Here is a 13,877-nt window from a genome sequence, read left to right on the forward strand (position 1 = left end):
AACCATGAGCTTCTATTCTGGGGTTTCTATAATCTGCCTGATCATCAGAATTACCTGAGGGAGCTCTGAAAACCCCGCTAAATCATGAACCCTCAGGAAAGGGCCTGAGAATTTGTATCTGTAATAAGTCGTTCAGCTCTGACAGGTTTAGAGAAAAATGTCTTTTGACAATCTAACATGTTTGGAGAAAAATGCCTTTTGGATCCACGTTCTCTTTTGGCTACAGAATAGCCCAGAAATATGGTTATATTACACTTGCTTGAGCTTCAACCCAGGCCTGGAATGGGGCCGTGGTGTGTGGCCTGAGGAGCGGCAAACATGAGGTCCTGAGTTCTGGGAGAGGGAGCTGGCCTTTTCTCTCTGTGCCTCTGGAGTTGAGGAACCTCATGCCATGGATGTGTGTAACACAGGACTGTCCCAACTGCAGGCCTCTGCGCACTGAGCTCAACTGTCTCCCGCCTGCCAGGCCCTCACGTCCAATTCTTGGTTTCTCAGAAATGGCCCTGACGTGAACAGCGCTTCTGTCAGTAACTATTAACCTCAGGGCTTAAAACTGTCTCTGGGGTTGGAAATTTCAGTGAACATGTTTGCGGGGGATTGTAAGAGACTGTCAGGCTCCATGGGCCTTTACCCCCTTATCCTCACTTCACGTTTGCAAGCACCGGCACATGTGCCGCCTCGTGTTACCTGTGAGCGAAGGGGGGTCTCCGAAAGACGAGGGGGTGGATGTGAGACTCAGGCCCAGACTGTGTGACACACACAGGGCCTTCACAGTTCATGGACTAATAGAATGAAAAGTTACTAGACTTTTCCGTGAACTTTTTGGACCCCCTGCCCCGGCACCTCACTTGCTCGCACTCTGCATGATTGTGCTTTGCAGTTACTGCAGTTGTTACAGATGAAAAGTTTGTGTCCGCCTTGTTGTTGAGCAGGTCTGTCAGCACCACACCAGTGCCATCAAATCCAGTCCCTGGATAGGGTTTCTGAGTAGTGGCTGGTGGATTTGAACCACTGATTTTTTGGTTAGCAATCCAATGCTTATCCTATAGCACCACACCAGGAAAGAAACCAAACTAAACTCAGTGCTATTGAGTCAGTTCATAGAGGTTGTATATAGGATTATGTAGGGTTTCTGAAATAGTAAATATGGGAGCAGGCGGCCTCATCTTTCTCCCACAGAGTGGCTGGTGGGTTTGAACTGCCAACCCTGTGGATAGCAGCCCAATGCCTAACTCACAGCACCACCAGGGCCCCTTAAATGTAATTTTTATGTGTCCTGGAGAACCAGAACACACGTGACTCACTTTACCGTGGCGGTCTGGAGCCAGACCCGCAATATATCTGAGGTATGCTTGTGTAATACGTATACCATAAAACATAAAGTCAATTATCACCAAGTGAATACACTCGGATAGCTACTCCCCAGATCAGGACCTAGAACATTTCATAAAAAGGAATCAGATACTGGTACATGGTACAACCAGCGTGCTTTGAAAGTAAAAGAAGCCAGATGCAAACGGCCATAAAATAGATGATTTCATTCATAAAATAGATGATTTCATTCATAGGCAAATCCATAGAGACAAGAAGTAAATCAGTGGTTGTGGGGACAGGAGGGAGGAGACAGTGGGATTACTGCTGAGAAATGTGGGATTTCTTTCTGGGATGATGGGACTGTTCTGGAATGACGTAGTGATGGGTGATTGTGTACCTCTGTGAATATACTGAAAACCACTGAATTGTGTGCTTTCAAAGGGTGAATGTCATGTGAATTATATCTCAGTGTTTAAATGTTAAGTAAAGAAAAAACATAATAGAATGATGCTCGTTGTTTAGAGGTCCCCTCATGCCCCTACCAGCCAACATCAGTGTTCTATTTCCCAAAGATACACATGAGTACATTTGCCAGGTTTAGAACTTTTTGTCAGTGAAATCATTTGGCAAGCATTCTTTGATGTTTGGCCTCTTTTCTTTTCTCAGTATTTATGTGTGTTGTGGGTGACCATTGTTTATCCTTTTTCGTTGTTGTATACTATGCCATTGTACAACTATACCCATTCCCACACAGTGGTCATGTATATATTCTAGTTGCAGGTTGGGTTTATTATGAATAACACTACTGTGAACATTGTTACAAATGTTACTTGATGTACATGCAGCGCATGCGGTGTAGGGGCCCCAGGTAGCACATTGCTTCAGTGCTCATTGCTAATCAAAGGTCAGCAGTTCAAACCACCACGCCACTCCATAGGAGAAAGATGTGGCGGTCTGCTTCCATAAAGATTGTTGTGGTTGTCAATTCTGACTCATAACGACCCTGTATAGGGTATCTGAGGAGCGGCTGGTGAACTTGAATCACCAACTTTGTGGTTTGAACCACCATACTTGCAGTTAGCAATCCAGTGCTAATCCAGCTTCTCAGATGATTTGCTCAGCATACAGATTGAGTTTGTTGTTGTTATTGTTAAGTGCCACGAAGTCGGTTCCAAGTCATATCGACTCTGTACAGGGTTTCTAAAGAGTGGTTGGTAGATTTGAACCACTGACTTCACAGTTAGTATTCCACTGCTTATCCTATTGCGCCACAACCCTGGCACACACTTTTCCTAATTTTAAACCATTCAGTGCCCCCTCGTTCTATTAGAAAACCCGCCTCTTGGTCTATGTACAAGTTACTGGTGAGCACAATTAAGTGTTCTGGCATACCCATTCTTCACAATGTCATTCATAGTTTATCATGATCCACACATAGTCAAAAGCGTTTGCATAGTCACTAAAGCACAGGTAAACATCTTTCTGGCATTCTCTGCTTTCAGCCAAGATCATTCTGACATCAGCAGTGATAGTCCTTGGTCCACATCCTCGTCTGATCTGGCTTGGCTTTTTTGGCAGTTTTCTGTCAGTGTACAGCTGCAGCTATTTTTTAATCATCTTTAGCAAAATTTTACTTGCATGTGATACTAATGATATTGTTTGATGATCTCCTCATTCTATTGAGTCACTATTCTTTGAAATGGGCACAAATATGAATGTCTTCCAATAGGTTGCCCTGGAAGCTGGCTTCCAAATTTCTTGACTTAGATGAGTGAGCACCTCCAGTACTGCGTCAGTTTGTTGAAAGATTTCAACTTGTATTCCATCAATTCTCGGAGTTTGTTTTTCGCCAGTACCTTCAGTGCAGCTTGGACTTCTTCCTTCAGTACCATAAGCTCCTGAAATGATTGAACATCAATCGTTTCTTTTTTGGTAGAGTGACTTTGTATTCCTTCCATCTTCCTTTGATGCTTTCTGCATCATTCAGTGTTTTGCCATAGAGTCCTTCAGTCTTGCATGTCAACTTGAGGTATGCTGACATGTTCTTCCCTTTTGGTTTTCTAACTCCTGGTTCTTGTACATTTCATTATAATGCTTTGTCTTCTCGAGCTGCCCTGTGTAGTTTTCTGTTCAGCTCTTGTATGGCCTCATTTCTTCCAGTCTCTACATTCAGTAGCACGTTTCAGAGTCTCTTCTAGCATCCACTCTGATTTTTTTTTATTTTTTCTTGTCTTTTTTACCATCTGTTGCTTTCTTTTTGTATGCTGTTCTTGATGTCATCCCACAATTCTTTTGATCTTTGGTCATTAGTGTTTAATGCATCACATCTGTTCTTGACATGGTCTCTAAATTCAGGTAGGATATGTTCAGAGTCATAGTTTGGCTCTTACAGGCTTGTTTTAATTTTCTTCAGCTTAAGCCTGAACTTGCATATGAGCAATTGATGGTCTGAACCACAGTCTGCCCCTGGCCTTGTTTTGGCTGATGATACGGAGCTTTTCCACCACCTCCTCCCACAGATGTGCATTCCATCTGGTGAGGTCCGTGTGTGTAATTGCTTTTATGTTTTTTTTAAAAAAGGTATTTTTAATGAATAACTCATTGGTCTTACAAATTTCTGTCATGTGTTCTCCAGCATTGTTTCTGTCACTAAGGCCATATTTATCAACTACTCATCCTCTTTGCTTCCAGCTTTTGCGTTCCAATCACCAGTAATTATCAATGCATCTAGATTGCATGTTTGATCAATTTCAGACTGAAGAAGTTGGCGGAATTCTTAAACTTCATCCTCACTGGCTTCAGTGGTTGGTGTGTGAATTTGAATAATAGTGGTATTAACTGGGCCTCTTTTTGGTGGTGGCTGTGTGCTACCAGATTGTTTTTACCCATAGTGACACTGTATGGGGTTTCCAAGGCTGTAAACCTTTATGGAAGCAGAAAACCTCATCTTTTATCCTGCTGAGCTACCTGGTAGATTCGAACTGCTGACCCTGTGGTTAGCAGCACAGCTCCTAATCCCTACTACACGATCAGGGTTTCTTGGTCTTCCTCATAGGCATATGGATAACCTATCACAGTCAACAACACTGTACTCCAAGATTGATTTTGAAATGTTCTTTGTGAAGATGAATGTGATGCCATTCCTCTTGAATTTGACATTTCCAGCATAGTCAGACATATGCTTACTTTAAAGGTTTGCTTATATTCAACTCTGGTAGCTCCCGTTTAACAGCTTTCCAGAATGATGATACCAGTTCACACTCCCACCAGGCAGGGATGGGCATTCTAGTTGCTCCAGATATTCACCGACCCTTTGTATGATCAGTGTTTCTATTGAAGTTCTTGTGAGGAATGCTTTTCGTGCATAGTTCTCTGATCATGAGTGAGGCTGACCCCCTTTTCCTGTGTTTCTTGGCATTTTGACCTCCCCCTTCTGCATGCTGAAGGGTCTGAACGATAGAGAAATGCGGGAGTAGCAGACCCTGACGTGGGGTGGGCTGTACGTTGTAGGACATGCCAGCAGAGCAGACTGTCCCCTTCTCTCTCTCTCCTCTTCCTCAAGGAGATGCAGTGTTTTCTTTTTCGAAACAAACCTGCCAGGACAGACTGCAGGAACCAATTGTCAGAAGAGGGAGCGGGGGCGATATTTGATAGGCAAGGAGTTGAGTTTTCTAGCTTTTCAAGATGAAGACAGAAGACTGGGTGGTTTTTCCTTCTTGTGAATCCAGCTGTGTTTACTTTGGAGGCACGATGTGATGGAGCCTTGTCATAGGAGAGTGATGCAGGGAGCTAGCTGCCCGTGAGTCTGCAGCGACTGGTGTTCCATGTCTCAACTCTCTTTCTTAGTCACGGCAGCTTTTTAGATACGGGTGACCCCGGTCCAAACTGCTGAGGGCTTCACTGATTTCTGCGTGTCTGCTGTGATAGCGGCTCGTCTTTTCAGATCAATAAAAAGGGCACGGTTTGGAATGACCTGGGGGATGCGACATTGAGTGTGTTTGATGGAGAAGTGAAGATCCCCGCGTACTGAGTGTGTACTGATTTCATATGAGTTAGAGAATATCTTTGTTGGAAAAGGAGACCTTAAGTATAGTCCAGAGTGGCCTTCACTACCCCTCCACTCATTCCCGCCATCTTGCAGGCCCTTGAAGCATCCACATCTGTGACCCCAGGCCCGACAGATGCCGAGATCACGGGTTATTTTTACTGGCCATTTGCCAGGGACTTCATTCTCTCCTTTTTTTGAGAACCACGTCTAGACTCTCAGGCCCACCTACCCATTGGCCTGACTGAATTACTTCGAATTCTGCAGTGTGCCCTTTGGTTTCTTTCCATCAAGTCTTAGCATGGACACCTCGTGCCCTCTTCCTGGCACCTTTTCCCACCTTCCCTCGTAAACTCACCCGTTGGAGCTTAGCTTGTTTTGCTAGTGGCTGTTGGGTTGGCTCCGACTCGTCAGTACAACAAACACAAGACAGTGTTGCTCAGACCTGCACCGTCTCTGGTTTTGATCCTGTGTTGGCCCATCCGAAGGAGGATTCCCCTCATTTTCACTGGTCGTCCATTTCACCAAAATGGGTGGCCTTTTCTGGTGACCAGTCCTCCTGAGGACATGTCCAAAGTAAGAGTTGCCATCCTCTCCTCTCAGGAACATTCTGGTTTTAGCCCCCTGCACTAGCTCACTGCTTCCAGGGGCCCTTTCCAAGCCGACGTTTTCATCCAAACCCCCATGATCGTCTCCTCTGGGCACACACACACACACACACACACACACACCCCACAGTGTTGGCCTGTTTCCTGGTCTGCCTCCCCAATAGTCCAGAGCAGGCCGTCATTCAGTAGTAAGGGAGAGAGGAGTGGGCTGGTGTGTGTGTGTGTGTGTGTGTGTGTGTGTGTGTATGTGGGGGGGTTCGTGAGCGTGTGCACTCTGAACACACCTCTAGCCCCATGGGAAGGAGGCTGTGGCTCGGGCAGGTGACCATGGGGTGGTTGGCCACAAGTGGTCCTTGACCTCTCTCCTCTAGTACGCTGGTGGTCACATAAGAGTGGCTTCTACAGTGGATTCCAGAGGAATCCGGGGAATTTATCCCAGATACTATTCTGGTCCTCAGCAGAGACATGAGAAATTTCTTCAACAGCTACAGTTTTGCTGCCCTGCAAAACCTGGGGGTGGCAAATGCCTCGACCAAATTCTTGGTCTTTTTACAAGAATCACCCCATGCTTGGCATCACAGAGAGCAGCCACCATGCAGCAGCCAGACAGTGTCTCTGAAATCCAGACATGGGCCTGGCCGCTGCAGCTCGGGGCCCTTCACCCCACCCAGAGTCCTCTGAGAGCCATGGCCTGGAAGTGTTTCTGTCCACAGGGAGTTAGGAATGGGGCTGCAGATACTGGGGAGCAGGGAGCCAAGTTCTCTTTGCCCTGAGGCAGTAAGTGTCCCTGTGGCTGAGCCTGATTTAGGCGGGTGTCTGAGCAGGAGCAGCTGCATCTGCAGGTCCCCTGTTTGTGACTGCTTCATGCTGTGTGTGTGACGAAGGGGTGGAGTGTGCATGTGACATTGAATAGTCTCCTCAGAGAAAGCGAGATGACGTGCAGGCCAGTTTGGGAGCGGAGCTCAGACAGCTGGAACATCCATGGGAGGAAGGATGGACGTCAAGGTCAGAGCTTTGTGGTGAAGGTCAGGGATTGGTACAGCCTCTAAAGCTTTTGTAGGAGGCTGGCCTTAGCCCAAAGGAGGAAAACCGAACAACTCTAGTATCCATTGGCAAGGACCAGATCTCTACGTTATGAGCCAACCATACGGTGGAATACAATTCAGGCCCTAAAAATGACACAGTGGGTCAGTACCTGTTAATAGAGAAATAGCTCCAAGATATGGTATTAAGTAAAAAAAGCGAAGTGCAAAGCAGTGTATTTATGCCCACTCCTACTGCTTGCTCCCCTTTCCTCTCTTCACCCAGAGTTGATGGCACTGTTAGTGAAGGTCAATCAGTAGGCAAGGGAGCGAGCTCACACTTGAGGCAGACGTGGCTGGGGCAGGGCTCATTCTGCAGTGATTGTCACCAGAAATGATCAGAGTGGGTTCAAGTTTTGCAAGTTGCTGATCAAAGCACTCGGGTGGCCCCTTCAAGGCTATTTTGAGGAGGGGGAGGGATCACAGGATAGGCAGCAAGTGTCCCCACTGGGAATGCCTCCACTTGTTTCCCCACCCAGGCTGATTGGGAGGACCCTGGACTTATGCACATAAAACTGGCAGGAGGCAGGCGCTCAGCAATGGCTGCTGCTCTTAAGGGCCACCGTGGTAGTGCTGACTGTGGTCTCCTGGTGTGGGGAATGGCGTCCACACCACTGCACCTCCGGTTCACATCGTCCAACAAGCCAGGTGTCATGTTTATGGGACACATTGGCCATTTCCCTCTACCCTCACGATTTCCTGCTGTCTGTCATCACTGGTGGCCGTGTCTCATGGCTCTTGTCTGTTCTATCAGTGGACTCCAACGACAGCCTCTACGGGGGGGACATCCAGTTCCTGGCAGAAAGCAACAAGCTGTGTGAGGCGGTGATGGCGCAGATTCTGGAGCACCTGAAAGCCCTGGCCAAGGACGAGGTGGGTGCCCCCTGCCCGCTCCTACTGGGACGCACGTGTGCTAGGGTCGTTTGGGAGTCTTTCTGGCCAGGAGTGATGTGTTTATGTGCAGACCTTTGGCCAGCTGCTCAGGCCCTTTACCCCTCTGTTTGTCTGTTTGCAATGTGCTTCCTCCCTCTCCAGTAAACACTTAACTACCTTCCCAGACTGTCCTGGATGTGCTTACTGGTCATCCTCTCCCACAAGAATGTCAGCTCTGTGAGAACAGGGGCCTTGGAGACCTGCCTGTGACTGATGATCAGCCAATCCATCAGTCACCACACCTCCAACACAGCCAGGCATACAGCAGTCAGTACCCGCGGAATGAATCCTAGCGTGTGATTCCCACACCTCAGCCCTTTCAGTGCCCACCACAGCCCTGCAGCATGTAGCTATTATGTTGATTCCTGTTGAAGAGAAAAGGAAACCTGGGCCCAGTACCCCTCTGATTGCAGTAGAACAAGAGGGATCCTCCCGGGACTCTTAGCCGCTCCTTTGTCCTCCGCAGCCAAGGCATTGCAGGTACTGCTCAGAAGCAGCAGTGGTTGTGAGCCGACCGCCGCGGGCTCTGTGTCTCAAGCTCTTTGTAAAGACTAGGTGCCATTTGTGTGTGAAATGCACACCTGCCCACACACAGAGCTGGGGCAGGTGTGTTGACCTTACTTCTGAGAAAACGGAACCCTGGAGAGGTGTCTGGGTAATGTGGTCACAGCAGTCCTCTGGAACCCACACTGTCACCCCCCAAGTGTATTCTGTTATCTAATGTTACAGCTTTTATATTTTAAGAGTGGTTTAAAAATATAGTTTTTTTCTATGTAGATAGATAGCTGATTGTTTGGTTTCAGTATAATTTCCATCCAAGTAATGCTGCCCTGGTTCCATTTTTGCAGCTTTGGCCCAAACGTGTGGGTGACAGATGGGCCCCACTCCCTGTCTCAGGCTTGGCTGGGTCACTTGGCCCATTCTGATCCAGGCAGGTTTCCTCTCTGCACCGAGGCTGAGACTGATTCCTGCTGTCATCAAGGAGGGCAGGAGAGAAGGTGGGTGGGGCCTTCCATCTCTGCGTCCTGCCCTTGGGTCAGCTAGGCTTTCCTGGGTTCATTCTTTTTTTTTTTTTAAGGTTAATTGTGAACTGAGTGATACTTTACCGTGGGAGAACATTGGCTTTACACCATTGTTTGTTTTCTGTTTTTGTTTTTTTTTTAAGTTTTTATTGTGAATTGAGTGATAGTTTACATGGGAGAGCATCATCTTTACATTCATCCTATCGTATTTTGTTTCACTGCAATGATTACAATCCCTCCATGCATCATCATTCAACAGTATTTGCTTCCATCCGTAGGTTATTACTTAACCCTAGGCTTTGCTTCCCTTGCTCCTACCCTTGGAAGACACAAGATAAAATGGGATCTTAATTGTTGCACATTTCCAGACTCGATTAAATGCCATCCCTGCCCTTCACCTCCTTTCCCATTCCCCCAAGAAAGTCATAGTGATGCGGACAGACAGTACCATTTGGGACCCATCTCTGCAGGTAGTCAGACAAGTGCAGATGAAAGACTAGGAAGGGGGTGCTGTTTCCCAGGGGTCTCTGCTAAATCCAGGCACATGGCTTCAGGCGCCTGCATTAGGGTCAGCAGGTTAACAGCACTGAGAAGTTTTTGCCCTGGGCCTCAGCTCAGAGCACCATCTCCAGGCAGGAGAGTGTGTGGATGCATCCCCGTGAACACCAAGGCTCTGGGAGCAGCCTGTTCGGCAAGAGCACATGCTCTTGGGAGGTGGTGGGGAGACCCCCAGACCTCACCTTCTGCGTCTCTTGGTTTGCATCCTTTTCGACTCTGATAAACCTGTCCTGGTTAGTATGATGTGCTCGCTGTGAGTTCTGCAAGCTCTCCAGCCAATCATTGAACCCAAAGGGACACTGGGAGCTAGCAGCCAGACTGAGGCTGCCATGTGGGTGCCCAGACACTGAGGAAGTCAGTGCTGAGAGGGCACCTGACGGTCCATGAGGAGTCAGCATTAGAACCCCAACTGCTCCAAGACAACAGCTTCATCACATCTGTATTAGAAGAGGCAACCCTGGCAAATGAAGGCCTTCGGTAGACATGTGTGGTCAAGGAGCCCTGGTGGTGCACTGGTTAAGTAAGTGCCTGGCTTCTAACCAATAGGTTGGCAGTTTGAAACCCGCCCCCAGCGGCTCCATGGGAGAAAAGCCTGGTGACCTGCTTCTATAGAGGTTACAGCCTAGGAGACTAGGGGGCAGTTCTGCGTCTCTGTGCTGGTCCAAAGGACTCTTCTTCTCGGGGCTTAAGGACCATGTCTTCCTTTATCTCTGTTTAGATGGTTTCAGGAGCATGCCCTTGATTCCTGCAGGAGAAGTGTGCATCCCCCACCTCAGCTTGACCTTGCTCCCCTAGATGCCTGTCCCAGTGAACAGGTGATGCTTGGCTCCTCGCCCTGACTCCCTCCTCTAGCCCAGGGAACTCCTAGAGGAGTGATGTCTGTTTGGCAAGTTGCCTCCAGGGAAAATGTGCAGGGTGGTTTGAAAAGACATTTCTCCATTCTTACTCACAGGCTGGGTTTAATAGCGGTGTGGCCATGACATCATGAAAGACTGTAGGACAGCCCCCTTTCCCCAACACACACACAGTAATAAGAAAGCCCAGAAACTTAGACTTGGGCACTCTCTTCATTTAACCTTCCTGTCTTTTCTCTGGTTAGTGATGGTGATAGTGACTGAAACCGAATTCAGAAAGAAGAGAGGACTTTGCATCTCATGTAAACATCTGTCCTTGTGCACATTTAATAGGATAAAAAATAGAGTTGGACCATTCCTCCATTTGAGAAATTCAGCAAAGGGGTCCCGGGGGTGAACTTACCCCAAAGCACCAGACTTGCTGCCCAAGGAGAGGGCCCCAAAGTCGAAGTCGTGAAGGCCACTTCCAGCTGCTGTTCTGAACATTTCACGCCCCCCCTCCCCAGCACTGGTCTCACTGCCACAATCCCAAACATGCTCTCCATCCGCTCGAAGGAGCTTTGTGACGTTGTTTATGACCTGGAAATGGGTGTGGAAAAGCCGGGCACCTGGCCAGGCCTTTCAAACGTCCTGGAAATAGTAATTTGCTCAGGGAAAGAATAAAAAGAAACTGTTTAATCCCCTGTGAAGAAGAACTGGTTTCAGGTCTTGATTTGATTTCTCTCAGTAACGTGTTCCTGTTTTTCTGAGATTCAGAATATCAGGTGGTATGCTTGTTCCCCCCACACCTGGCTCGAACAACCTACTTTTTGAGGGGCTCTGGCATGTAATACACACATGAATTGAAATGTTTTAGGGTAAAATGCATACTCAGAAAATAGTGTGGAGAAATAGCCACTCAAAAGATTGTATTCCTTGTCTGACCTTGAAGAAAGTCTTTCCGACTTCAATGAAATGTAGTTAGAGGCTTCGCTGAGGAAAGACTATTTGAATTGAATAAAAATTTTCCTTTCAGTTGGTCCTCTAGATATAAGTGGAGAATGGGGTCGGCCTGTTGTCCTAAGAGTCTGACGAGGACCGGCTTCAAAGGTGGGCAGACTGGACTGGAACTGCTGAGTGGGCCTCTCTGCCTGGCCCCCATAGCACAGGATTGGTAGACTGAATGAATCCAGACTAGGCAGTTGGTAGGCCTCTTGCCCCTCACTGTGAGTCAAAATCAACTCAATGGCAATGGTTTTTTGACTTTAATTGGGGCTGCTGGAGGTCTGTGGGGTGGAGGTGGTGGGGTTCAGTGTGGACTCTGCTGGAAGTCTATGGGGTGGTGGTGGTGGGGTTCAGTGTAGACTCTGCTGGAGTCTGACAGCTGGGGCTTTGCCACCCGCTCGCTGTGGTGGTTGGACCAACTAACCTGCCATCGAGTCTATTCTAACTCAGAGTGACCCTGTAGAGTTTCTGAGACTGTAAATCTTTACAGGAGCAGAGGACCTCAAATTTCTCCCACTGAGTGGCTAGTAGGTTCCAACAAATGACCTTGTGGTTAGCAGTCCAACGCTACGTCATCACCTGGCCAACCCACCTGCAGTGTGTTCCATGGTAGTTTCCCGTTGCTGCCCTCACAAATGAATACAAGCTCAGTGGCTTCAACCACCCACCACCTGTTCACAGTCTCCCAGTTGTGTGCACCCAAGGTGTTATGGCTGCCTGGTTCTGCTCAGGAGAGAATCCACTCTCACACTCATGTGGGGTATTGGCAGACATTCGTTCTTCGTGGTTGTAGGTCTGAGGTCTCCATTTCCTTGCTGGCTGTTGGCCTGGGGACATTCTTAGCACTAGAGGCCTCCCAGTTCCTTGGCTCGTGCCCCTCTGCCCACCTCCACCTTCAAAGCCAGCAGGTCTGCCCCATGCGTTATGTCTGGCCGCCCTTTCCACCTCATCTCTCCTGAACAGCCCTGCGTTGCTTTTCTCTGGCTCTAGCTTGAGAAGTTGTGTTTAGTTATTTGATTGGGCCCACTCAAATCATCCAGGATAATCTCCCTACTTTAGGGTCACAATTTTCATTTCATCTGCAAAGCCTCTTCATAGCTGTACCTAGATCTGTGTTGAAAGAACCATGGGATGGGAATCTTGCAGACACAACTGGAATTCTGTTTTCCGAGGCGCTATACAGGACTCTTGGTGTAGCACAGTAGGATTAGTGCTGGACTGCTAATCAAAGGTTGGTGGTTCATACCCACCAGCCACTCTTTGGTAACCTTAGACAGGTTGCTATGAGTTGGAACGAGGGAGATTCATGGGACCCTCCCTGAGTCCCCATGCAGATTGACTGAGGTAAGCATTAAGGACAGAGCCCGTGCATGTGGCTCCCGGGTGTCAGGCATGGGCATCCTGCCCCAGAGGTCAGGCGGACCTCGTGGGCTCCCTGACACCGCAAAGACTCACTGTTGACTGGCTCCCCCAGGCTCCTCTGTCCATCTTTGGGAGGTTGCATTTCCCCTTTTATCTCTACCATTCAAATCTAGAGCTCAGGTTTGGACTTTTTTCAGTCAAGTACCTCTGATGTCGTATTATTGAGCGAGAGAGAAAAGCACTCCATTACAGTGCACAGTGGTTTTTTCTTGTAAAAGCTGGACGTGGGCTCCAGGTGTTGGGCCCTCCGCTCGAGGCTGGTGGTCATTTGGTCTTTATGACCAGCAGCTGAGAGGTAGGTATTTTAGGTAGCTTGGGGGTATATCTTAAAAGAGCCATGTTTCACCTGTTTTAAATTTTAACTTGGCACTGGTTGGCAATCTCTCTTGTCGTGATCCCACAGTGTTCAATCTTTGGAAGGAGTGGCTCACGTCTGCGTCTTTCTTACCAACTGCTGAACTAAGTACTTTATATGCATGCTCTCATGTAACCCTCAGAAGATCCCTAGGAGGCAGGTGGAAAAGCAGGGTCTCAGGAGGGCAAGAGCTGGCGTCTGAACCCAGGTGTGACCCACCCAGGTCCGCACTGGGTACAGCCTCGGCCCCAGCTGAGTCAGTCCCCCTTGTCTGTTTCAGGCCCTGAAGCGCCAGAGCTCGCTGGGCCTCTCCTTCTTGAACAGCATCCTGGCCCACGGGGACCTGCGTAACAACAAGCTCAACCAGCTCGCCGTCAACCTGTGGCACCTGGCGCAGAGGCACGGCTGTGCAGACACCAGGACCATGGTGAGACGCTCAGAGGGTCCCAGGGCAAACACATGGGGTAGGGGACCCCAGGGATCAGACATCTGGCCATAACTCCACATCAGACCTGGATGTCCAATCGCTCCAGTGTCCCCTTTAGAAGGGCTCAGGCCCAAGATTCCTGCTGGCCACTTGTTAGGCCCAGGAGGCATAGCACAAAAAGCCGATGCCCTCTGAATCAAAGATTACATACACACATATCACAACATCCATCATTCCTTGGCTGCACCCAATCTGATCTCATTTTATGAGAGG

The 13,877-nt window shown here is 48.4% G+C and overlaps 1 protein-coding gene across 1 annotated transcript in view; it reads left to right on the forward strand.

Moving 5' to 3' along the window:
- The window catches only part of LOC102811094 (chromosome unknown open reading frame, human C16orf62), a 134,293-nt gene that overhangs the window by 120,116 nt on the left and 300 nt on the right, over positions 1-13,877 (forward strand). The window contains exons 29-30 of the mRNA XM_006875954.1: positions 7,804-7,922; positions 13,458-13,604. Coding sequence (XP_006876016.1) covers positions 7,804-7,922; positions 13,458-13,604 — 266 coding nt within the window. The remainder of the gene's footprint in view (positions 1-7,803; positions 7,923-13,457; positions 13,605-13,877) is intronic.

This window comes from Chrysochloris asiatica, unplaced genomic scaffold (assembly GCF_000296735.1).
Source record: "Chrysochloris asiatica unplaced genomic scaffold, ChrAsi1.0 scaffold00348, whole genome shotgun sequence".
Lineage (NCBI taxonomy): Eukaryota > Metazoa > Chordata > Mammalia > Afrosoricida > Chrysochloridae > Chrysochloris > Chrysochloris asiatica.